A 27271-nucleotide genomic window follows, 5' to 3' on the forward strand; every position below is an offset into this window, starting at 1 on the left:
TTCATACCCTCACCCTGCTGTTGGTGAGCGTTTACACCCTATTTAATTTCTGCTGACCTATTATTATGGGGGCTGCTTTGGAGGGGAATGTCCTGCTGCTCGACCACCTGGAAGGGGCACAGGGATGGAGGGAGAGAGGGCCAGGAATGGCCAGACGGAGGAGGGCCAACAGACGTCGCCACACCAGACCTTACGCTGCCAGGGTATTCAGGCAGCAGTTCTCTTACCTCAACATGTCGGAGGAGCAGTGTGTTAGGAGGCTGCGATTCCGAAAGGAGGTGGTGACTGAGCTGTGCCACCTGCTTCAGGAAGATCTGCAGCCGCAGATAAGGTGCAGGACCTCTCTGTCGGTGGCTGTGAAGATAACAGTGGCATTGAATTTCTATGCGACTGGCTCCTTCCAGTCAGCAACTGGGGACATTGCCAACATATTCCAGTTTGCGGTGCATAGCTGCATCCAGCAGGTTACAGATGCCCTGTTTAAAAGGCGGCGTCAGTACATCTCCTTCAATGTGACACCGGAGAAGCAGCGGGAGCGCGCAGAGGGCTTCGCGGCAATAGCGGACTTCCCCATGGTGCAGGGCGCCATTGACTGCACGCACGTGGCTTTGCGGGCGCCTGTACAGAATCCTGAGGAGTTCCGCAACCGCAAGGGGTTCCACTCCTTGAATGTGCAGCTGGTCTGTGACCACCGGCAGCTGATCCTGGCGGTCAGTGCACAGTTCCCAGGCAGCAGCCACGACGCTTTCATCCTGCGCCCGACTTCAGTCGCTGACCTTTTCGAGGCCCTGGCTCACCCAGAAGGCTGGCTTCTCAGCGACAAGGGCTATCCACTGTGCCCATGGCTGATGACCCCGCTCCGGACGCCCAGCACCCCTGCAGAAGAGCACTACAACGTCAGCCATCAGGCGACAAGGAACATAGTGGAGCATACAATCGGCGTGCTGAAGCAGCGGTTCCGCTGTTTGGACCATTCGGGAGAAGCCTTGCAGTACTCACCAGAGAGAGTCTCCCACTTCGTCGTTATCTGCTGCATGCTCCATAACCTCGCCACCCTGCGCACCCAGCCAATGCCAGCAGACATTGAAGGACCAGCAGAGGAGGAGCAGGAGGAGGAGGAGTAGGACCAAGACGGGAGTGTTCTGTATGTACCTTTAAGGGAATAACTGGTCTCAGACTGCAGTACCGGCAGTGACCACCCCTGTATAAAAGGCCCTAGCAGGCTTCTGTAGTTTCAGTTTCCAGGTTGTCTCCATTCAGTAAAGACTTGTTATAATCAACTCCTGCAGTCCGTGCCTCAATTATACACGGACATAATACTGGCGACGAGTAAGAAACGAACTTACCTGCAACTCGGCAGCACCTCAGACGACGTTATTGAAGGTCGAAGCCAGAAGAAAGAAAAAAAAAAAAATCCAAAGAAACTCGAGAAATGGGCGTCGACCGTGGGCAACCACCCTCCAAATCATCGAATTGAAAAGTGCAGGAGAGACTGTCGAGAGCCAGGCTTGGTCTCCAGTCTGTGGTTTCCCAGCTAATCGGGCTGGTGGCAGGTAGTGCACTGATCCTTCCTGGGCTGCGGCGGGCTAGAGCTCGATCGGGTGGCTCTGCAACGGGGCCGGGCAGCGAGTCGGGAAGCAAAGAGAGAGAGAGAGGGTGGAGCACACAGGGCGCGGCCGGTGCTTCGCAGCCGGGCAGCGTTCGGACCTAAGAAGAGGGAGGGAAGTGTCCCAGAGGGTCCGCTCCACGACGGGAACGGTTCTTCAATTAACGGTGCAAATATTGAAGCGCGATAGAAAAATAAAAATACGGCGTTGGCAGCAGCGATCGGGGAGGTGCGAAGACCATAGGGCGTCGCCATTACAGGATAGTAAAATAAATATAATCGCCAGCAGCAGCGGCGGGAAAGCGCGGGAGGCGCCATCTTAACTCGGCGGGGAAGAAGGAAAAGCGTGGGAGGCGCCATTTTGATCCATCGGGGACGAAGGCAAAGCGCGGGAGGCGCCATCTTAGATTTTCAAGATGCCAAAGACTGGCGATATCACTGTCTTCGATAATGCAATAGAAGACTGGACCACGTATGTGGAAAGAGTTGAGGTATATTGCGAGGCAAATGAAATAGCCGATGAGAAAAAGGCATCGGTATTGCTAAATTTAATGGGCGCAAGAACGTACGGCCTATTGCGGGACCTGATTACTCCAGCCAAACCGAAGGCGAAGAGTTTTAACAAAATTGTTGCTATCCTACAGGAACACCTAAATCCTACGCCGCTGCTGATAGCAGAAAGATATAAATTCGACAGGAGAAATCAGCATAAAAATGAGAGCAATGCTGATTACCTTACGGAACTACGCAAGCTATCAAAGCACTGCCAGTTCGGAGCAGGACTGGCAGATACCTTACGGGACAAATTTGTCTGTGGACTCCTGAGTGAAGGAACCCAGAAGAGGTTACTCTCAGAGAAAGGGCTGACGCTAGATAAGGCTTTCAGCGTGGCAGTATCGTACGAAGCAGCGGCAAGGGGAGCTGCGGAAATACAACAAAAGCCACAGGAATACGGCACCCGCGAAATGACACGGGGATTTGCAAAATGTTATCGCTGCGGCAGAACAAATCATGACCAGAAGGACTGCTGGTCCAAGGACAAAATATGCAGGCAATGTGGAAAGATGGGACACATTGCACGAGTTTGCAGGTCTGGGAAGAAGACCAACGACAACAAAAAGGCTACTAAGGAACCGTACAGGAAAGTACAAAAGATGACGGACAGTAGTTCCGAAGACCAGATGAGCCATAGTGGAATCCGGGAACAAGAGACTAAGCTGTCTCAAACTTCACAACGTAATCGCAAAAGAGGATCACCGAACCATTTGGGTCACCCTCACGATAGCAGGGTCCCAAGTCAAAATGGAATTGGATACAGGATCAGCTCTAACCGTCATGAATCGACGAGACTACGAGTGGCTATTCTCACACATACCCTTGAGAGAGACATCCATTGTCTTGAGGACGTATACGGGGCAAAAAGTATACCCCAGAGGAAAAATAAGGGTGCCTGTCGAATACAACGGCAAGAAAATACAGAAATTGTATCTCTACATTCTGCAAGATGGTGGACCACCGTTATTGGGACGTGAATGGATCAGAAAGATAAGTTTAGACTGACACTCCATTCAGGCACTGACGGTGGCTGGTAAAAAGGATGACAGCGTCACTCCTGGACGGTTGTCAACAATCTTAGCTGACGCCAAAGAGGTATTTCAACAAGAACTGGGAACTCTTAAAGGCGTAACCGCCTCGATAAAAATAGAGGAGAATGCAATTCCCAAGTTTTTCAAAGCAAGACCGGTACCATATGCAATTTGCCCAGCTGTCGAGGCAGAGCTGGAGAATCTGGAGAATGCAGGCGTGTTGTCAAAGGTCGACTGGAGCGAGTGGGCGACACCCATCGTTCCTGTCATGAAGAAAACGTTAAAAAATAAGTCTGAGGAGCCAAGGAAGGTTCGCATCTGTGGGGACTTCAAGGTGATGGTGAACCCAGTCCTTCACACAGTACAATATCCTCTCCCGAGGATAGAAGATATCTTCGCCTCACTGTCTGGAGGGAAGCGTTTTACAAAAATTGACCTAGCACAAGCATATTTGCAGATGGAGGTTGAAGAATCCTCTAGGAAGTATCTCACGATAAACACTCACAAAGGTCTTTACCAGTATAATCAACTGGTATTCGGAGTAGCATCGGCTCCGGCGATATGGCAAAGAGCGATGGAACAAGTCCTGCAAGGGATTCCGGGGACTCTGTTACTTGGACGACATCCTAGTGACAGGTGAAGATGACAGTGAACACCTTGCCAACCTAGAACAGGTGCTCACTAGACTACGTGAACATGGGCTACGAGCCAATCGCCCCAAGTGCGAGTTTTTTAAGAAACAGATATCGTATTGTGGCCACGTGATTGATGAAGAGGGGTTACATAAGTCCCCTGACAAAATTGAAGCGGTAGTTAAGGCTCCAGCGCCTGAAAATGTGTCGCAACTGAGGTAATTCCTCGGATTGGTGAATTACTACCATAAGTTTTTGCCGAATTTGTCCACAATTCTGCATCCACTGAACGCCCTACTACGAACGGGAGTAGCATGGAAATGGAGCAATGACTGTAAGCGGGCCTTTCAGAAGAGTAAGGACCTAATCACTTCAAGAGAAGTATTGGCTCATTACAACCCATCACTACCGATAAGATTGGCGTGGGATGCGTCTCCCTACGGCGTTGGGGCGGTACTGTCACATAAATTCCTTGATGGTTCAGAGAGGCCGATAGCTTTTGCGTCACACTCGTTAACTTCAGCCGAGCGTAACTATGCCCAGATTGACAGAGAGGCCCTCAGCCTGGTGTGGGGGGTGAAGAAGTTCAATCACTACCTGCACGGTCAGAAATTTACTCTACTAACTGATCATCAACCTCTCGTCTCCATTTTCAACCCTCAGAAGGGCGTACCGATAATGACGGCACAACGGCTACAGAGGTGGTCCCTTTTCCTAGGGGCACACCAATATGACATCGAGTACAAAGGAACTAAACAGCATGGGAATGCTGATGGATTGTTGCGCCTACCGTTGCCGACAGTGGAAGAAGAACTGGCAGTGGATCCAGTGGAGTTAATCCACTCGACTATAGTCGAATGTCTCCCTGTGACGAATGCAAACATAGAAAAGGAAACACGAAATGACCCGACACACTCCTGGGTCTATGATTTAACGCTGAAGGGATGGCCAGCACATGGCGAACCACTGCTGCCAGCATTCTCGCCGAGAAGAGAACAGCTGTCAGTGTGCAGAGGAACCTTGATGTGTGGATCCAGAGTAGTAATTCCACCCAAATTGAAGGATCGAGTGCTCAATGAGCTTCATGAGGGTCATCTGGGAGGGGTAAAAATGAAGAACTTAGCCAGAGCGTTTGTGTGGTGGCCGGGAATCGATAGAGAAATCGAAGAGATGACCAAGAGCTGTACAGGATGCCAGAAGGTCCAAAACGCCCCACCACAAGCCCCTCTACATCCATGGGAGTGGCCCTCATCTCCATGGCAAAGGGTGCACATTGATTTTGCTGGTCCCTTTATGGACTCGATGTTTTTAATTGCGGTGGATGCACATTCAAAGTGGCCAGAGGTAATAAAAATATCCTCAACCACCACAGAAAAAACTATCGCAGTTTTACGAACCATATTCGCCAGGAATGGGCTGCCTGAACAGATTTGCTCTGACAGTGGACCACAGTTTGTGTCTGAAGAGTTCCGGAGGTTCTTAAAGAACAATGGTGTTAAGCATTACACATCCGCCCCATATCATCCAGCCACTAATGGATTGGCCGAGAGGTTTGTTCAAACATTCAAGAAGGCTATCAAGGCAATGTGTAATGAAGATATACCCCTACAACACAAGGTGGATAACTTCTTGTTTGCCTACATGCGACACATGCGGTTACCAACCAAACTCCAGCCATGATGTTTTTCAATCGAAGACTACAATGCCACTTGGATTTGGTTAAGCCAAACGTCAGAAGAGATGTGGAGAACAGGCATTTTCAGTATATGAATGAAAGGCCGACCAGGAGTTTTAAGATAGGTCAACCAGTTTTGGCCCGGGACTACCGCACAGAGAAATGGCAGCCAGGAACAATCTGTACACGGCAAGGACCTCTAATGTATACCGTGGACGTTGGAGAGAGCATTGTAAGACGCCATGCTGATCAGATTCTAGAGTCACTGGAAAACGTCAACTCCACACCACGATCTGCTACACCTGGCGATGAAACCGAAGTACCAATTGCATCGACCGCAGAATCGGTGATATTGGAAGCAGACGAACCAAACAACGACATTGATCCTGACGCAACCTTGCCAGAAGAACCTGATATCCCAAAGAGGCGTTATCCAGACAGAATCAGGAAGCCTCCTCAAAGGCTAAACTTATAATTGCTTAACTTCAACCAATGTATCTAGCAACCGTAATTGTAATTGTAATTAGTTATTATTTAGTTGTTAAATGAATGTTATGTACTGTTTATCTAAAAGGGGAGGAATTGTTGTGTATGTACCTTTAAGGGAGTAACTGGTCTCAGACTGCAGTACCGGCAGTGACCACCCCTGTATAAAAGGCCCTAGCAGGCTTCTGTAGTTTCAGTTTCCAGGTTGTCTCCATTCAGTAAAGACTTGTTATAATCAACTCCTGCAGTCCGTGTCTTAATTATACACGGACATAATAGGGAGGGTCCGAGAAACTGGAAGGGCCGTCCGTCTGAGGCTGATAAGGAGTCGGTTCTAGGCCCCTCTCATTGACTGCTTGGTGCCATTCGAAGACCAGGAATGGAACCATTCGGATAACCAAAAGCCTATGAAGGCCACAATGATTGTAAATAGCAGACATGGCCAATGACATTAACATTTTTTGTTTTTTTTGAAAACTGTGCTTCCTTCCAACATGACAAAGCAATGGCAACAGAAAACTTAACTAACAAACTAACACATAGGTGGCTCGCACACCCGGGAGACTATCCAAAACATGTCTAACATTCAGACCAAGTGACTCTCACACCCGGGAGACTATCCAAAACATGTCTAACATTCAGAACACCATCCACGGCCTTGATTTCTAGAAATAGGACGTCTCGGCAGCTCCTTCTACCCTTTCCCCTTTGATGGTGATCTACTTCTCTTGCGAGAACGGCCCCTTCCCTCCCTGCAGCTCCTCCGTAATGGGACCCCAGTGGCTGCATGAAGGCTGGGGGACGCCTGCTGACTGTCCGAAAGTGCAGATGCCCCTGAGGGACGGCCTGGACGGACTCTGGGCTTGGAGGGGCCGGATGCTGACTGGTCCAAATGGGCCTGGGTGGAAGCAGTCTATCCTGCAGGTGATGGCAGCTGCAGTGGAGACGTGCCAGCGTTGGCATCAGGAATGCTGACATCCTGAGAGCGGACACCTGCTCCGTGGTCGGCCGACATACTGGCACTCTGACGGGGCAGCACCGCAGCATGCGGACCAATCGGCTGGTCCACAGATTGCTGGCCTGCTGTGGTGCTGCAAGGGCCCTGGGTAATCCTGCCTGATCCATTGAGGGTGGCAGCAGTCAGTGCTTGTGTGGCCTCAATCTGCCTCTGCATGAGGCCAGCGAGGGACTGCGTGGCAGCACTCAGCACTTGCGTGGCAGGTGCCAGTGCTTCGGTGAAGCCCTGGACAGTCCTTTCCAGTGATGTCGCGACGCCCTGGACAGTCCTTTCCAGCGATGTGCCGACGCCCTGGGCAGTCTTTTCCAGGGCTGCCCCGAAGCCCTGGGCACTCCTTTCCAGGGCTGCCCCGAAGTCTTGCACACTCCTTGCCAGTGTCTCGATGGATTCAGGCATCCTTGCAACTGCAGCCATCAGCTCAGTGTGCCTGAGTCGAGCCTGGGCGCTCATTTCTGCAAGGGAACGCACCTCTTCTGCGCTCTGTGCAGCAGTCATCGTGGCCTGACGCGCCCTCCGGGGAGACGGCTCCCGAACTTCCCTCCCCCCTTGCGCTGCTGGAGGCCGCTGGTTCCTGCAACTGGTTCCTCCTCAGAGCCATCCTCCCCGCTCCCTTCCAGGGAAGCACTATCCCCAGTCTGCAGATGGGCTGGCTCGCCTGAGGGTGGGACGGATGGTCCAGCTTCCTCCTGCTCGTCGCCTCCGGAGTCAGTGTCCCTGGCAGCTTGATGGCCCGGCTCCCGAGCTGGTGATGCAGCATCTGAAAGCAGGGAGGTTAAAGAGTGGCTTTAGCGAAAGGACAGGGTGGCAGCAAGGGATGCATGAGTGCTGCAATGCGCTGACTTGGGTCCAGAGTAAAAAAGCATGCTGGTGGGGGGAACAAGTGGAAGGAGAGAGTTCAAAAAGGTGATGACCTTACCATCGCTGTGCACAATGGGGTCGGCAGCTCCAGTGGTGACAGGACCACTCATCCGGCCTCCAACAATCTGGTGGACTCGTTCCTCCAGGTCCGTGAGTTCCTGCAGCTGAGGAGGGCCCCCTCCAGTACGATTCTGTTCCCTCCGGTTCCTGGCCAGCTTGCCCTGCAGGAGAAAGGACAGGAAGTGATGAAACATGCTGCCCTGAGTTGTCATCTCATGCCCCCCCCATGGTGGATCAGCCCTTACATGATGCCTTGAGTTGTCATCTCATGCCCCCCCATGGTGGATCAGCCCTTACATGATGCCCTGAGTTGTCATCTCATGCCCCCCCATGGTGGATCAGCCCTTACATTATGCCCTGAGTTGAATGTGCGTGTGCATTCCCAGAAAGGGCCATGGGTGCTGGCTGACAGATGGCCATTGGGGCATCGCGCACCCTCTGGCCATAAAGTCAGGTGCAGATGGAGGGATGAAGAAGATTGCCAACAAGCCACTCACCCTAATGACCCGAGTGAGATCGTTGAACTTCTTCCTGCATTGCACAGGAGTCCTGGGCACCACGCTGCTGGAGTTGACTCTTTGACAAACTTCCCTCCAAGCTCTGCGGTACTCGTTCTGATGAGGCCTCCTGCCATTGTCCGGGTACAGCACAGCTCGCCGGCGCTCCACTACATCAACCAAAGCATCCAATGCCCTTTCGGAAAACCGCTCCGCTCTCTGCCTCACCCTCTCCATCTGGTCAAAGTTTGTAACGCCTCAGATTGCACAGCGCCGATTTTGAGACCTACAGGGCGATGAATCTGGCTGCTGAACCTAAATGACCCACCCCTTTAAGAGCTGGCCGGCGCCAGCATGTCTCGTGGTCATCGATTATTGACAGCACCTGTGCTGCGCCCGTCAGCCGAGATATTGAGTAGCGCCACCAGGTTAGCGCCTTAGGAGTCCCGTGCAGCGCCTGATTTATCGCCGCAATCACCTTCAGGGGCGATGAAACCCAATATCGCTGGAGGTGGCGATAGGTTGCGCCTGGCGATGAATTGTGCGCATCGCCAATTCTAGCGACCCGAGCGGGGCTATACCCAATTTCTCCACCAGAGTGTTTCTCTCTCAGTCAGTGCGTCTCTCAGTCAGTGTGTGTCTCGGTCAGTGTGTGTCTCGGTCAGTGTGTGCCTCGGTCAGTGTGTGCCTCGGTCAGTGTGTGCCTCGGTCAGTGTGTGCCTCGGTCAGTGTGTGCCTCGGTCAGTGTGTGCCTCGGTCAGTGTGTGCCTCGGTCAGTGTGTGCCTCGGTCAGTGTGTGCCTCGGTCAGTGTGTGCCTCGGTCAGAGTGTGTCTCGGTCAGTGCGTGTCTCGGTCAGTGCGTGTCTCGGTCAGTGCGTGTCTCGGTCAGTGCGTGTCTCGGTCAGTGCGTGCCTCGGTCAGTGCGTGCCTCGGTCAGTGCGTGCCTCGGTCAGTGCGTGCCTCGGTCAGTGCGTGCCTCGGTCAGTGCGTGTCTCGGTCAGTGCGTGTCTCGGTCAGTGTGTCTCGGTCAGTGCGTGTCTCGGTCAGTGCGTGTCTCGGTCAGTGTGTGTCTCGTGTATCGATTTCTTTGTGGGTTCAATGACGAGACATTTATGAAAGAGATGTCTTTTAATCTAAAGTCTGTTCAACTCTTTATACAGCATTTACAGGAGACATCAAGCTAGTGATGCATCTAGAAAGAAACTGAAACCAAACTAAACTGCCTTGCTTGTCTCGGTCACATGCCCTCTGCTGGTCAGGCACAAGCAATCAATACATGCAAACATGCTGATAAGGCATCATAATCAAACAGGCAAATACCATTTCTATTTGCTGATATCATTACATCTCCTTTTCTTAAAACAAAAGTAATTTACTTTTAACTAACAACATGTTTTCTTTGTATTAATCTGCATTTTAACTGTAACACTTAATGAACTTACATTATCATTATCATGATCAAGGTTTTTTAACCTTGCTTTGTGTGTTCACATGAAATATGTCAATACACTAGAACTTGAAGAAAGAATAAGATAACATTACTTCCTTCTATAACAATAGTCCTTAAATTTGCTCAATGAGTCTCTCAGGAGGCTTCACGTGTCTTGAGGATTTTCTGATTGATTGTCCTTGAATCTGAGTTGTTGCCTCAGATGATGGTTTCTCAGCTGTGTGATCAGGTTGTTCAACAGTATCAGTCTTCTGACTTGCTGTGGCTGGTCCCATGAGAAGATCTCAACGATTTCTTCTCAGAACAGCACCCTCATCTGTCTGAATGGTGTATGATCTTGGTTGAACTTCACTCAGGACAGTTCCCTTCTGAGTCCATGTGTTTGTTTTGTCTTTGAACCTTACTTGGTCACCAGTGTGGAGTTCAGGTAGGTTTTCTGTTCCTCTGTCATAGTAGTACTTTTGCTTTTCTTCCTGTTGCTCTTTGAACTTCCTCACTTTCTCCCCCTCTTTTGTTTTCAGGAGGTTCTCCGGGACGGGTAGGTTTGACCTTAGCCGACGTCCCATAAGGAGCGGCGTTGTGCGGTATACAAGCATGCTCTGGTAGAAGTCAGTTCCACTGTCTTTTGCCTTGTACATCAGTCTTTTCACTGTCTGGACCGATTTTTCCACTAGACCATTGGACTGTGGAAAGTGAGGACTTGACGTGTGGACAAAGTCCCACTCTTTGGCAAAGTGTTGGAAACTTGCATTGTAAAACTGAGGTCCGTTGTCTGTGAAGACCTCGCTTGCTACGCCATGTCTGGAGAATATGGCTTTCATACATGTTATCACAGCATCTGCAGTGGTGGTGTGCAGTCTACAAACCTCTGGATACAGGGAGTAATAGTCTGTGACTACAAGATAGTCCTTCCCTTGACATAGGAATAGGTCAGCGCCTACCTTCTGGTAAGGTCTGTCTGGTGCTGGGTGTGGCTTTAGTGGTTCTACTGGATTGCTTGCTCGATATTTCAGGCATATTGTGCAGTTTGACACCTCATTTGTCACATCTTGGTTGATTCGTGGCCAGTACATCACCTCTCGTGCTCTTTTCTTACACTTTTCGATTCCCAGATGTCCTCCATGGATCTTTTTTAACATCTCTTTTCTCAGACTCTTTGGCATAACTATTTTACTTCCTTTGTAGATGATGTCTTCGACCACTGATAGTTCCGCCCTGCAGTTCCAGTACTCTGCCATGTCAGGTGAGCAGTCTTGCTTCATGTTGGGCCATCCATCCAAGATGCTTTTCCTCAGTCGTCTCATTGTTTCATCTTTGTTTGTCTCAGTCTTTATGAGCTCCATTTTTGCATCTGCTATGGGCAGTGCACTTGTGATCATGTCCACGTAGGCGTTCACTTTTTCATCCATTGTGGTGTTTGCGGGCTCACTTGGGTCAACAGCTCTGGACAACGTGTCTGCTGTATACATCAGCTTACCCGGTGTGTACGCAACATTCAGTTCATCATTGACTGTCTCTCCTTCGCTTTCCACAATGAGGACTCTCTTTACCAGGTTCAGTCTCTCACAGGCTTTTAAACCTAGTATGGCTTGCACATCATTTGGCACCACGATTAATGCTAGCGTGTGCTCTCTGTCCTTGTGTGTTACTTTGACAATGCATCTTCCTTTCACTGGTATATCAGTACCTGAGTATCCTGTCACTTTCACTTTTATTCCATGTATCTTTGGTCTGGGTCTAATTTTCTTAAAATCAGTCTCTGATATCACATTAACTTGTGCTCCAGTATCCAATTTAAATGGAATGTGTATATCATTCACTTTTAGTGTCAACATCCAGTCTCTTCTTTTTTGTTTTCAGACACAACATCTACATAGAACTCCTCTATGTCGCTTTCGTCTACTGCATGGACCTTGCTTTGTTGCATTTGGTTCTTACAGCAACGGGCATAATGGTTGTTTTTGTTGCAACTATTGCATGTTTTACCATATGCTGGACACTTTCTTGGTGTATGCTGTGTACCGCATCGACTACATGTCTTTCGATTGTCCCTTTCATTTTCGTTCGCTGGCCACGCCTCTTTTTTCACATTGGCACTCTTTTTGTTAAACGGTTTGTATCCGTTCATTCTCACTGCATCCACGTTGCAGCTTTTGTCACTGAACAGCTCCTTTGCCTGCAACTTCACAGTCTCTGTAGCCCTACACAGTGCTATGGCTTTTCCCAGGTCTAGATCTTGCTCTCTTAGCAGTCTTTCCCTTAGACCATTATTCGGAATACCACACACCAGTCTGTCTTTTATCAGCGAGTCTGTCAGTCCCCCAAATTCACATGATTTGCTTCTGTTTCTCAGTTCAGTCACATACTGATCAATAGTCTCACCCGTTTTCTGAACACGTGAAAAATCTGTGCCTCTCAAATGTCACGTTACGTTTAGGTATGCAGTCGGCCTCAAACTGTTCCATTATTTTATCTAGCTTCATTTTGTCTCCATCAGCAGCGAATGTAAAGTTATTATACACCTCCAGCGCTTCATCACCCACGACATGTAAGAACAGTGACGATTTCCTTTTATTACTTTTCTCGTCCGCTCCAATTGCTGATAAATACAACCCCACACGTTGTTTGAACCTTCTCCAATTTTCAGCCACATTACCTGTCAACTGAAGCGTCGCCGGTGGGAGTAAACCTTCCATTTTTCACTTCGTCAGCTATTCTCTAATGGTAAGTAACGATGTTCTCTTTTGGCTTGCTAATTTGTGGAGAGCTGATTTAACTTCAGATTTTTTCTCTTCATCTCTTTCAGTCACTTCTGACACCATGTATTGATTTCTTTGTGGGTTCAATGACGAGACATTTATGAAAGAGATGTCTTTTAATCTAAAGTCTGTTCAACTCTTTATACAGCATTTACAGGAGACATCAAGCTAGTGATGCATCTAGAAAGAAACTGAAACCAAACTAAACTGCCTTGCTTGTCTCAGTCACATGCCCTCTGCTGGCCAGGCACAAGCAATCAATACCTGCAAACATGCTGATAAGGCATCATAATCAAACAGGCAAATACCATCTCTATTTGCTGATATCATTACATCTCGGTCAGTGTGTGTCTCAGTCAGTGTCCCTCTCGGTCAGTGTCCCTCTCGGTCAGTGCGCCTCTCGGTCAGTGCGCCTCTCGGTCAGTGCGCCTCTCGGTCAGTGCGCCTCTCGGTCAGTGCGCCTCTCGGTCAGTGCGCCTCTCGGTCAGTGCGCGTCTCGGTCAGTGCGCGTCTCGGTCAGTGCGCGTCTCGGTCAGTGCGCCTCTCGGTCAGTGCGCCTCTCGGTCAGTGCGCGTCTCGGTCAGTGCGCCTCTCGGTCAGTGCGCCTCTCGGTCAGTGCGCCTCTCGGTCAGTGCGCCTCTCAGTCAGTGATGTGCCTCAATAAATCCGAGACTCAATGTTAGCGGAACAAAACAAGGCTTTTATTAACTTAGAAGGTAACACACAGTGGAGAGGTGTCTTCCATCCAGAGGTCTGCAGTACTGGATGTGAGGCACGCTGAGCCTGCTTACATAGGGGCCAGGTATGGGCGGAGCCCTACACACAATACAATACAAGGTGAGGAAACGGAACTGAGGTAAGGGAAATGAAACTGAAACTAAACCACAGTCACAGGCACAATCACACAGAGAATACAGATGAGTGATGAATGGCATATTTCATCACAGTCAGTGCGTCTCTCAGTCAGTGTGTGTCTCGGTCAGTGCGTGTCTCACTCAGCGTGTGTCTCTCAGTCAGTGCGTCTCTCAGTCAGTGCGTCTCTCAGTCAGTGCGTCTCTCAGTCAGTGCGTGTCTCTCAGTCAGTGCGTGTCTCGGTCAGCGCGTGTCTCGGTCAGCGCGTGTCTCAGTCAGCGCGTGTCTCAGTCAGAGCGCGTGTGTCTCGGTCAGCGCGTGTCTCGGTCAGCGCGTGTCTCTCGGTCAGCGTCTCTCGGTCAGTGTGTGTGTCTCGGTCAGCGCGCGTGTCTCGGTCAGCGCGCGTGTCTCTGTCAGCGCGCGCGTCTCGGTCAGCGCGCGCGTGTCTCGGTCAGCGCGCGCGTGTCTCGGTCAGCGCGCGCGTGTCTCGGTCAGCGCGCGCGTGTCTCGGTCAGCGCGCGCGTGTCTCGGTCAGCGCGCGCGTGTCTCGGTCAGCGCGTGTGTGTGTGTGTGTGCGTGCGTGCGTGCGTGCGCACACACCGGTTCAGGTTGTGTCTGGGACACAAAGACCCTGGAGACCTCACTAATGACCTTTAGGGAAGGAAACCAGTTGTCCTTACCTGTCTGGCCTCTGTGTGACTCCAGTCCCTCACACACCTCTTAATTGCCGTCTGAAGCGGCCTAACAACATAGTCAGCTGTATCAGGCCTCTACAAAAATAATAAGATTAAAAAAAGGACAGTCCACCTGGCTGTGACCGAGGCAACGGAATTCGGAGCCGGCGAGGGTACACCCAGACCAGTCGCTGCAAACTCCTCCTCACTAACATCTGGGACTGGTGCCAATGTTGGGAGAGCTACCCACAGACTAGTCAAGCAACAGCCTGACATTGTCCTAATCACAGAATCATACCTAGCAGCCAACGTCCCAGCCTCCTCCATAACCAGCCCTGGGCATCTCCTGTCGCACCAGGGGTGGCGGCACAGTGGTATACAGTCGGGAGGGAGTGGCCCTGGGTGTCCTCAACATTGACTCCAGACCCCATGAGGTCTCATGGCTTCATGTCAACACAGGCAAAGAGACCTGAGAAATGCCCTACAGCAACTCGCCAGGGCTTCTTCGGCAGCATCTCCCAAACCAACAACCTCTTCCACCTAGAAAGACAAGGGTAACAGGCACATGGGAACACCACCACCTCCAAGTTCCCCTCCAAGTCACACACCATCCTGACTTAGAAGTACATCGCCGATCCCTCATCGTCGCTGGGTCAAAATCCTGGAACTCCCTACCTAACAACACTGTGGGACTACCTTCACCACACGGACTGCAACGGTTCAAGGCGGCGGCTCACCACCACCTTCTCGAGGGCAATTCGGGATGGGCAATAAATACTGACTTTGCCAGCGATGCCCACATCCCGAGAATGAATTAATAAAAATCAGAGAGCCACTGTGTACATACTGGCAGTGGAATAGCTGGATGTTCAAGGGCCGGAAGTGTGGGGCCGAGTGTGGAAGGGCTGGGAGGTTGCCCTGTGTAATTCTCAGTGTGTCGACCAGCCTACCCCTCTATACAGCCCTCGGGTCCCAGTCAGGACTAACTGGCCTCCTGGTCTCTCTGTTCTTTCTGCAGGGAACATGGACCGACATCACTACGAAACATTCCAGGCATTTGGCAACAATAGCTTCCTCCTTCACTTGGACAATGGCCGAGGGTGAGTGACCTTGAGCGGGCAAACATTGACCATTGTCTGGGTCAGACAGGCCCACTGTGACTGTCACTGAGACTCAGAACCACGCAGTAATAAAACACAGGGCTCGGTAATAAAATACAGGGCTTGGCGATAAAACACAGGGTTCGGTAATTTTCGGGATGGCAGGCTATAACTAGTCGGGTACCGCAAGGATCATGCTTGGGCCTCAGTTATTTACAATCTACATCAATGATTTGGTGAGGCGACTGAGTGGAATGTATCCAAGCTAGGTGGGAATGTAATCTGTAAGTGGGATGCAAAGAGGCTTCAAAGGGATATAAACAGATTAAGTGAGTAGGCAATAAGATGGCAGATTGAATATATTGTGGGGAAATGTGAGGCTATTCACTTTGGTAGGAATCATAGAATGGTTACAGCAGGGAAGAAGGCCATTTGGCCCATCGAGCCCGTGCCGGCTCTCTGCAAGAGCACTTCAGCTAGTCCCACTCCCCCACCCTTTCCCTGTAGCCCTGCAAATTTCTTTCCTTCAGCTACTCATTCAATTCCCTTTTGAAAGCCATGATTGAATCTGCCTCCACCACCCTTTCAGGAAGTGAATTCCAGATCCTAGCCACTCACTGCATAAAAACGTTTTTCCTCATGTCGCCTTTGGTTCTTTTGCCAATCACCTTAAATCTGTGTCCTCTGGTTCTCGACCCTTCTGCCAATAGGAACAGTTTTTCTCTATCTACTCTGTCTAGACCCCTCATGATTTTGAACACCTCTATCAAATCTCCTCTCAACCTTCTCTGCTCCAAGGAGAACAACCCCAGCTTCTCCAGTCTATCAACGTAACTGAAGTCCCTCATTCCTGGAAGCATTCTCCGTAAATCTTTTCTGCACCCTCGCTGAGGCACGGTGGCATAGTGGTTAGCACTGTTGCCTCCCAGCGCCAGGGACCCGGGTTCGAATCCGGCCTCGGGCGACTGTCTGTGTGGAGTTTGCACATTCTCCCCGTGTTTGCGTGGGTTTCCTCCGGGTGCTCCGGTTTCCTCCCACAGTCCAAAGATGTGCGAGTTAGGTTGATTGGCTATGATAAATTGACTCTTAGTGTTAGGGGGATTAAATACGTGGGGTTACGGGGATAGGGTGGGATATGTGTTGGTGTAGGGGTTACAGGGATCGGGTGGGATATGTGTCGGTGCAGGCTCGATGGGCCGAAATGGCCTCTATCTGCACTGTGGGGTTTCTGTGATTCTGTGACATCCTTCCTAAAGTGCGGTGCCCAAAATTGGACACAGTACTCCAGTTCAGGCCGAACAAGTGTTTTATACAGGTTCATCATAATTTCCACACTTTTGTACTCTATACCTCTATTTATGAAGCCCAGGATCCCGCAAGCCTTTTAAACCGCTTTCTCAAGCTGCCCTGCCACCTTCAACGATTTGTGCACATATAACCCCAGGTCTCTCTGTTCGTGCAACCCTTTAGGATTGTACCCTTTATTATGTCCGTGTGTAATTGAGACATGGACTGCAGGAGTTGGTGATAACAGGTCTTTACTGAGTGGAGACAACCTGGAACTACTATGCTAAAGTTACTACACAGGCTTATATACAGGGGTGGTCACTACTGGTACTGCAGTATACAGGGGCTGCAGAATATAGTTCCTTCTGCAAAGTACATACACTACAATTCCTCCCCTTTTAGCTAAACAGTACATAACATTCGATTAATAATTAAATAACATATTTACAATTACAGCTAGGTACATTAGTTGAAGTTAAGCAATTATAAGTTCAGTCTTTGAGGAGGCTTCCTGATTCTGTCTGGATAACGCCTCTTTAGGGTATCAGGTTCTTCTGGCAAAGTTGATTCGGGATCAACGTCGTTGTTTGGTTCGTCTGCTTCCAATATCACTGATTCTGAGGTAGATGCAATTGGTACTTCGGTTTCATCACCAGGTGTATAGGATCGTGGTGTGGAATTGATGTTTTCCAGTGACACTAGAATCTGGTCAGCATGGCGTCTTACAATGCTCTCTCCAACGTCCATGGTATACATTAGAGGTCCTTACCGTGTACAGATCGTTCCTGGCTGCCATTTCTCTGTGCGGTAGTCCCGGGCCAAAACTGGTTGACCTATCTTAAAACTCCTGGTCGGCCTTTCATTCATATTCTGAAACTGCCTGTTCTCCACATCTCTTCTGATGTTTGGCTTAACCAAATCCAAGCGGCACCGTAGTCTTCGATTGAAGAACATCATGGCTGGAGTTTGGTTGGTAACCGCATGTGTCGCATTCCGGTAGGCAAACAAGAAGTTGTCCACCTTGTGTTGTAGGGGTATGTCTTCATTACACATTGCCTTGATAGCCTTCTTGAATGTTTGAACGAACCTCTCAGCCAATCCATTGGTGGCTGGATGATGTTGTAGGAAAAATGATTCCTCGGAAACTAGACTTTGAGTAAGAGAGACAGCTTTATTAAATGACAGAGCTCTGGGAGAAGCGTCTGCAACCACGCGGTCTGCGAGAGCACCTTCTCCCCGATTGTAGTACGTGCCGAGCTTATATACAATTCCAAGAAGTTGGTTTTAGATCATTTACATTCATCCAATCAATTCGTTTATTAGCGCATATCGTTATTTTCCTCCAGTCAGGAGTTTACACACTTGTGTTGCCAATTCTGCCTCTTCAGGTCTTCGTTCCGTCTTGTTCCCCGGCGGAATGTGATTAGTTCGATAATAGGATACAAGTGATTAGTTCGATGATAGGATACCAGTGAACCTTGTTAGTCCTCAGTGATCCAATTAGTCCCAGTCAGGACACGAGACGAACTTTGTTCCAGCCATGCGTAAGCGTGGCATGTCTCACTGTGCAGTGATTCAATTAGTCCCAATCAGCGAATTTGTTGTTTGTGTCTTTTCCAGCAAAATCTTGTCCAGCAATCTTGTCCAGCAAAATTTTATTCTAACAATCCCTCCTCTTGGTCCTGGAGCACGATTCATTTGCTCCCAGATGACCATCCTCGGTTCCCCCTTTCGTCGGTGCTTACAGCCACTGGCTTATGTCCGGGGGTTCGGTTGTTCCTTCGACAGTGTCGTATTGGTGTTCTTCGTCCCTTGGTAGCAGGTTGGTGTGTTCCTCCTCGATAGAGGTGATCGGCATCACGGTTTTCATAGCAGTTTGGCAACACAACTTCATAAGGCTCAGCGCACAACACATCAACATACAAATTACAACTATTATTATTATCCCTTGCATCATCCACGCTCCCCACCCGGTTTTCCCTAGCAACCAATCAAGCCACCCTGTGCTTGTGGGTTGATGGAGCTTCTTTATTTCTTCTTGGATATGATTTGCTAGGCTCGTGATATTCTCGGAGCTATCTGGGACATATGTACAGCAGTCTGTCCCGATCAGGGCACAGGTGCCTCCTTGCGCCGCCAACAGATAATCTAGGGCTATCCTATTCTGTAAGGCGGTGGTCTGGATCGCCACCATTTCGGCACTCATTTCTCTCAGGGACTCAGCCGTATCGTTGGCTATTTGTTCGAGCACTGCTGTCATGTTTATGGATTCCCTTGCTATTTTTCCCGTTCCGTACCAGGGGAATGCTATAGCCCAGAATCGTTCGGTTTCCGTAATAGCTCTCTTAACACGCTTGGCTGGTTGCCATAACGACTGGTACCCGTAGTGGTGGGTTAGGGAGGATAAATAATGGATGTATGGTACTACGTATCCTATATAGCATAACCCAGTCCAGGTTCGTGGAAGCCATGGATACGCCTTATATCCGCAAATGAAATAGGTATTATTATAGGCCTCAAATTTGTTCCAAAGTTGGTACATGATCCCAGGTATTCCCCTCCAGGGTAGATTGCTAGTCCGGTTTAGCACTTCGGATAAATTAAACGTTCCCACGTAGGGCCATTCTAGGGTACCTGGTGGTTTAGTACTGGTTTTGGTTAAAGTGTAATTATACTTGCACTTACTCCATCCAACCACTAACCCTGTCTCATCATAGTTTACCAAGCAGACTTCCCCCTCTGCATTGTTTAGTTTTCCCCCTGTGCTGACTAATAGCTCTTCTGGATACCTTCGATTATCGTACTGGGGATGAAACCATCCTTTAAAGTTCGTGGGGTTATATCCTGCCTGTTTCCACTCATGTTCCAGCTGACCTGGATTCAAGCTATTTTGGGTTTGTATGGTATCCTCCTTATTCCAGGTGGTATTAGAGTATAATAACCACCCTACCATCTCCTCTACCTTAAAGCGGATAGGCCTTAATGGGATTCCTCCCCCCGTATGAGTGGGCACATGGGCGCACACCCAGCAGGAGCTTTGGCCCATTTTTTTCGCATAGACATATGACGTATACAGAAAGGTATTTACATGCAACCCTCTCTCTTTACGTAAATGGGGTACCGCGCTTCCCGTGACAATATGAAATAACGCCATTACCCATAATACTCTAAACATGATTAATATATCACTACAGTCCAGTCTTTACAGGAATTTTATGACAAAGGGTATGCAGATCACCTGTAAAACAGATTCAGAAAGTAGCCAGTCAGTTGTCTTTATATACTTTCAATTGTGTCCAATGCTTCCATACTCCTTTACCCCTTATGTCTAGACAGGCACAGGTATCCCCACTGATTATGATTTCATATGGCCCACTCCATTTTGGGGCGAACCCTGGTTTGCTGGGCAGAGTTTTCACCGTGACTTTACTACCCGCTGAGGGAACATAAGCCGTCATTGTGAGCTCTTGTGCCCGATCCTTGTCCTCCTGATTATCGCGGACATTCTTTCGCATCTCCTTTAATTGAGTGCTAAGTTCCAGAACGTATCATTTTAGTCTATCTTTTAAAGGGCCTACATCGGCCCCACCTGTTATGATGCCTTCTGGCAATTGCATCGCCCTTCCTGTCATCAATTCATAAGGGGTCAAGCCTGTCGTTCGGTTTTCAGTGGCTCGCAGCTTCATTAGGATAATGGGCAATACTTCAGTCCAGATTTTCCCCGACGTCTGCATTGCCTTTGCCAATGCATTTTTAAGGGTTCGGTTCATTCGTTCCACCATGCCCGAACTTTGAGGGTGGTATGGGATGTGGAATTTTTGTTTAATTCCCATTAATTGGCATACCGTTTTTATGACACTCCCGGTAAAGTGGGTACCTTGATCAGAGTCCATTTGAATTGGTATTCCCCACCTGGGGATTACTTCTTCAGCTAAGACTCTGGCAACCGTCAAAGCGGTGCAATTTCGCGTGGGGAAAGCCTCTACCCAGCGGGTGAATTGGTCTATGACCACGAGGCAGTATGTTTTGCCGTGTGACGGTGGAAGGGGACCTGTGAAGTCTATTTGTATGTGCTCCCAGGGCCCTCGTGGCCTTGGTTGATGTCCCATTTTGACCTTTATGGGTCGCCCGGGGTTATACTGCGCACAGGTGATACATCGATGGCAGTATCTCGCGATATCTCTTCCCATCCCCTTCCACCACCATTCTTTGCTGAGGCTTCCCATCATCGCTTCTCTCCCTGAGTGTACAAGCCCATGGTAGAGTTCTAATAGCGTATTTTGAATGCACTTGGGGGCCATTACCCTGTTATCCTTTCGCCAGACATTATCGCTTCCCCGCTTTGCGCCTTGTTCTTCCCACGTACCTTTTTCGATGTCGGGGGTGTCCTCATGGAGTTCGTCAATACTTATCTCGTCCTTGGAGCTGCTCACAGCGGCTATTGGTACTTCTTCGATCCTTTCTTGCTCTAGCGCCCTTTGTGCTGCTTGGTCCGCAGCCTGGTTCCCCTGGTGATTTAACCAGTCCGGGCTAGTCCGGTCCGGTTCCCTCTGATGTGCCTTAATCTTAATTACTGCTACCTGTTGGGGTTTGTCGCTAGCTTCTAGGAGGGCTTCTATCCTCAGCTGGTGTTTTATGGGATTGCCTCCCGTAGTAATGAATCCCCTCCTACCCCTTGCAGTCATATAATCGTGGACCACCCCAAAGGCATACCTACTATCTGTGTAAATGTTCGCGATTTTATTCTCTGACAACTCTAGTGCCCTGGTGAGAGCCACTAGCTCTGCCACTTGGGCCGATAGGCCTCCATCAATCCGTCCTGACTCTACGGTTTTTAATTCGCCATTAACCACCGCCCACCCCGTTCGGGGCAGCCCATCTATATACTTGCGTGAACCATCTACGTACAACGTCCCTTCCGCTGTCGCTAAAGGGGTGTCTTTTATCCTATCTTCTTCCAGGTTCATATCTACATCCCCACAGTTGTGGGGCTCCCCAGTTCCCAGTATTCCTTCTGCCGGGTTCTCCCTCGTGTCTCTAACAATGGTTACTGCTTTACTCGGAGGGAGGAGGACGGCCTCCCACTTGGCACATCTCATGTTCGAGGCGGATCTTAATTTCCCGGTATTCAGCATCTCTACCAGAGTGTGTTTAGTGTGCAATATAGTGTTTCCTGTCATTACTATCGGCTCACTAACCTTTACTGCCCAAGCCGCACAATCCAATGCAGCTATGCACCGGGAGAGCCCTGTGACTACCGGTCCCTCCGCTGTGGAATAGTAGGCGACGGGCCTTTTATCCCCATGATCCTGTGTAACTACTGCTGTGTAAAACCCTTCTTCATTGTTGCAATGTATGTGGAAGTCCTTACTCATATCTGGCAGTCCTAGCCCTGGGGCTGATACTAGCTCAGACTTTAGTTGAGTATAAGCTTCCTCTTGTTCCGGTCCCCAATCTATCGGTTCCAACGTGGGTTTACCCCCTTTCACTAATCTTTGTATAGGTTCTGCTAATTTAGCGAACCCCGGGATAAAATTTCGACTGTAATTAAAGAGCCCCAGTACCTTCCTGACTCCGCGTACTGTTACGGGTCTCGGCATGCCCTGGACAGCATGTTTCCTGTCCTGTGGCATTTCTTTAAGTCCTTGGGAGATTAGATGTCCCAGGTATAGGACCTGAGTTTTTCCTATCTGTGTTTTTTTAGGGCTTACCTTGAGGCCAGCCGTCTCTAGGGCCCTTAGTACTAAATATAGGGTTGCCAGATGGTCTGCCTTCGTTTCCGAGGCTATTAGTATGTCGTCGACGTACTGCAAAATAGTGCTTCCTTCAGGTACTTCTATCTGTTTTAGGATATCACTCATGACGTGGTGAAAAATAGCTGGGCTATTATGGAATCCCTGTGGCAATCGGGTCCACGTATATTGTTTATCCCCTACTGTGAATGCAAATTTCTCTTGTGATTCCGGATCTAATGGGAGTGCCCAGAATCCGTTAGCTATGTCTAAAATGGTGAATATCTTCTGTTCAGGGGATAGCCCATTCAAAATTGTTGAGGGGCTGGCAACGATGGGGTGTAATTTAGGAGTGACCCTGTTGAGGGCCATATAGTCTATAGTCAACCTATAGCTCCCATCAGGTTTCTCTACTGGCCATGTGGGGGAATTAGTAGTGCTCGTGGTTTCCCTCAGGATACCCCTTTCTACTAGCCCCTTCACTATGTCCACGACTGCCTTCCTGGCCTCCGCCTTTATTGGGTACTGGCGGTGGGATTAGCCAATGTCCCGCCCCGACTCACAGGAGCCATCTCGACTATTTCAACGTCCCCCTCGCCTGCAGGGGCTGTTGGTTCTGCACTGTAATATGGGGGAAGGGAGGTGGTGTCTGGACAAGTCCCCATTCGCCCCCCCCCCTCGTATACCTTACACTCTAATTCCTTTATAATCTTTGCTTGACATTTCGCCTTTGTCTCTAGTTCCGTAACCATCTGTACTTTGTCTTGTGCAACTTTCTTTATTACGTTTACTTGTTCAATGAGTCCTGCTAGTTGGTGTACTAATAACACTCCTGCCTTCTTGGTTTTATCCTTTGTCTGTTTAGTCAACCGGCTTCTCTGGAGTTCTAAAGTCTGTGACACATCCCACCCGTCTTTCTGCATCTTCTTAATTAACGACTGTCGGTTTGTCATATAAGAATATGTGAGGGAGCCCGAAGGTCCCCTCTTAACTTCCTCACCTGACATCGCCGCTGCTTCACCGATCGTTCCTTCGTGTCTGGAGATCTGTTCCTTAGAGAGCCCCCCTATTCTTTCCTTCCGAGAATACCCGAGCTTCTTGTCGCACTCTATGCCAGCGTTCTCAAAGGTCCGGGTTTGTCTTTCTCTCAAAACTGCCCAGACGTGTAACGCTTGCTTGTTGGACGGGGTTTCTACCCCTCCCCGGTGTCTGTTTACCTGATCAGGGTCCTACAACACCGACACTAATAATCTCCTAGTTCACTTAGCAACATGATATAATGCAGAAAAATGTTAACCGTACTCGACTAGTATCACGACTTTAGAACACCTTGGAGTCTCGAGTCTCGGCACCTACTTCATGGTCCTGGCCTTCGCGTGGGGCATTTGCCCTCTTAACAACCGGCCTGAGGCTAGGTGTCTGAGACAAGTGTCCTCCTGATCCGAGGTTTTTCTTAGTTACTTAGTTACTATTACACAAATACAAATACACACATACAAATCAAGTAGTGTCTCTTACCCACTCAGTCTGTGTCCCAGATTCGTTTTGGTGCCGCTTCGCCGTTCAGTCGCCTTGTGGAGTGTCTCTGATTTATGGGTGGTCAAAAATCTGACTACTCACCCTGGTCACTGACTCGAGCGACTGTTCAGCTCCGTGGCACCCTGCTCGCAGCGCCAATTTGTTGTAGGAAAAATGATTCCTCAGAAACTAGACTTTGAGTAAGAGAGACAACTTTATTAAATGACAGAGCTCTGGGAGAAGCGTCTGCAACCACGTGGTCTGCGAGAGCACCTTCTCCCCGATTGTAGTACGTGCCGAGCTTATATACAATTCCAAGAAGTTGGTTTTAGATCATTTACATTCATCCAATCAATTCGTTTATTAGCGCATATCGTTATTTTCCTCCAGTCAGGAGTTTACACACTTGTGTTGCCAATTCTGCCTCTTCAGGTCTTCGTTCCGTCTTGTTCCCTGGCGGAATGTGATTAGTTCGATAATAGGATACAAGTGATTAGTTCGATGATAGGATACCAGTGAACCTTGTTAGTCCTCAGTGATCCAATTAGTCCCAGTCAGGACACGAGACGAACTTTGTTCCAGCCATGCGTAAGCATGGCATGTCTCACTGTGCAGTGATTCAATTAGTCCCAGTCAGCGAATTTGTTGTTTGTGTCTTTTCCAGCAAAATCTTGTCCAGCAAAATTTTATTCTAACAATGATATGGGGCGGATGTGTAATGCTTAACACCATTGTTCTTTAAGAACCTCTGGAACTCTTCAGACACAAACTGTGGTCCATTGTCGGAGCAAATCTGTTCAGGCAGCCCATTTCTGGTGAATATGGTTCGTAAGACTGTGATAGTTTTTTCTGTGGTGGTTGAGGACATTTTTATTACCTCTGGCCACTTTGAATGTGCATCCACCGCAATCAAAAACATCGAGTCCATAAATGGACCAGCAAGATCAATGTGCACCCTTTGCCATGGAGATGAGGGCCACTCCCAAGGATGTAGAGGGGCTTGTGGTGGGGCGTTTTGGACCTTCTGGCATCCTGTACAGCTCTTGGTCATCTCTTCGATTTCTCTGTCGATTCCCGGCCACCACACAAACGCTCTGGCTAAGTTCTTCATTTTTACCCCTCCCAGATGACCCTCATGAAGCTCATTGAGCACTCTATCCTTCAATTTGGGTGGAATTACTACTCTGGATCCACACATCAAGGTTCCTCTGCACACTGACAGCTGTTCTCTTCTCGGCGAGAATGCTGGCAGCAGTGGTTCGCCATGTGCTGGCCATCCCTTCGCCATTAAATCATAGACCCAGGAGAGTGTCGGATCATTTCGTGTTTCCTTTTCTATGTTTGCATTCGTCACAGGGAGACATTCGACTATGGTCGAGTGTAATATCTCCACCGGATCCACTGCAGGTGCTTCTTCCACCGTCGGCAACGGTAGGCGCGACAATCCATCAGCATTCCCATGCTGTTTAGTTCCTTTGTACTCAATGTCATATTGGTGTGCCCCTAGGAAAAGGGACCACCTCTGTAGCCGTTGTGCTGTCATTATCGGTACGCCCTTCTGAGGGTTGAAAATGGAGACGAGAGGTTGATGATCCATTAGTAGAGTAAATTTCTGACCGTGCAAGTAGTGATTGAACATCTTCACCCCCCACACCAGGCTGAGGGCCTCTCCGTCAATCTGGGTGTAGTTACACTCGGCTGAAGTTAACGAGCGTGACGCAAAAGCTATCGGCCTCTCTGAACCATCAAGGAATTTATGTGACAGTACCGCTCCAATGCCGTAGGGAGACGCATCACACGCCAATCTTATCGGTAGTGATGGGTTGTAGTGAGCCAATACTTCCCTTGAAGTGATGAGGTCCTTACTCTTCTGAAAGGCCCGCTTACATTCATCGCTCCATTTCCATGCTACTCCGATTTGTAGTAGGGCGTTCAGTGGGTGCAGAATTGTGGACAAATTCGGCAAAAACTTATGGTAGTAATTCACCAATCCGAGGAATTACCTCAGTTGCGACACATTTTCAGGCGCTGGAGCCTTAACTACCGCTTCAATTTTGTCAGGGGACTTATGTAACCCCTCTTCATCAATCACGTGGCCACAATACGATATCTGTTTCTTAAAAAACTCGCACTTGGGGCGATTGGCTCGTAGCCCATGTTCTCTTAGTCTAGTGAGCACCTGCTCTAGGTTGGCAAGGTGTTCACTGTCATCTTCACCTGTCACTAGGATGTCGTCCAAGTAACACTGAGTCCCCGGAATCCCTTGCAGGACTTGTTCCATCACTTTTTGCCATATCGCCGGAGCTGATGCTACTCCGAATACCAGTTGATTATACTGGTAAAGACCTTTGTGAGTGTTTATTGTGAGATACTTCCTGGAGGATTCTTCAACCTCCATCTGCAAATATGCTTGTGCTAGGTCAATTTTTGTAAAACGCTTCCCTCCAGATAGTGAGGCGAAAATATCTTCTATCCTCGGAAGAGGATATTGTACTGTGTGAAGGACTGGGTTCACCATCACCTTGAAGTCCCCACGGATGCGAACCTTCCTTGGCTCCTCAGACTTATTGTTCAACGTTTTCTTCATGACAGGAACGATGGGTGTCGCCCACTCGCTCCAGTCGACCTTTGACAACACGCCTGCCTTCTCCAGATTCTCCAGCTCTGCTTCGACGGCTGGGCGAATTGCATATGGTACCGGTCTTGCTTTAAAAAACTTGGGAATTGCATTCTCTTCTATTTTTATTGAGGCGGTTACGCCTTTAAGAGTTCCCAGTTCTTGTTGAAATACCTCTTTGGTGTTATCTGAGATTGTTGACAATCGTCCAGGAGTGACGTCGTCATCCTTTTTACCAGCCACCGTCGGTGCCTGAATGGAGTGCCAGTCTAAACTTATCTTTCTGATCCATTCACATCCCAATAACGGTGGTCCACCAACTTGCAGTATGTACAGATACAATTTCTGAGTTTCCTTGCCGTTGTATTCGACAGGCACCCTTATTTTTCCTCTGGGGTATACTTTTTGCCCCGTATACGTCTTCAAGACAATGGATGTCTCTTTCAAGGGTATGTGTGAGAATAGCCGCTCGTAGTCTCGTCGATTCATGAAGATCAGAGCTGATCCTGTATCCAATTCCATTTTGACTTGGGACCCTGCTATCGTGAGGGTGACCCAAATGGTTCGGTGATCCTCTTTTGCGATTACGTTGTGAAGTTTGAGACAGCTTAGTCTCTTGTTCCCGGATTCACTATCGCTCATCTGGTCTTCGGAACTACTGTCCGTCATCTTTTGTACTTTCCTGTACTGTTCCTTAGTAGCCTTTTTGTTGTCGTGAGTCTTCTTCCCAGACCTGCAAACTCGTGCAATGTGTCCCATCTTTCCGCATTGCCTGCATATTTTGTCCTTGGCCCAGCAGTCCTTCTGGTCATGGGTTGTTCTGCCACAGCGATAACATTTTTCAAATCCCCGTGTCATTTCGTG

The 27271-nt window shown here is 49.1% G+C and overlaps 1 protein-coding gene across 1 annotated transcript in view; it reads left to right on the forward strand.

The window, feature by feature from the left end:
• The window catches only part of LOC147098718 (extracellular serine/threonine protein kinase FAM20C-like), a 146174-nt gene that overhangs the window by 50023 nt on the left and 68880 nt on the right, over nucleotides 1-27271 (forward strand). Inside the window, exon 8 of the mRNA XM_085969406.1 lies at nucleotides 15172-15253. Coding sequence (XP_085825532.1) covers nucleotides 15172-15253 — 82 coding nt within the window. The remainder of the gene's footprint in view (nucleotides 1-15171; nucleotides 15254-27271) is intronic.

Source organism: Somniosus microcephalus, chromosome 28, assembly GCF_052327205.1.
Source record: "Somniosus microcephalus isolate GS21.2 chromosome 28, FLI_Smic_1.0, whole genome shotgun sequence".
Taxonomy (NCBI): Eukaryota; Metazoa; Chordata; class Chondrichthyes; order Squaliformes; family Somniosidae; genus Somniosus; species Somniosus microcephalus.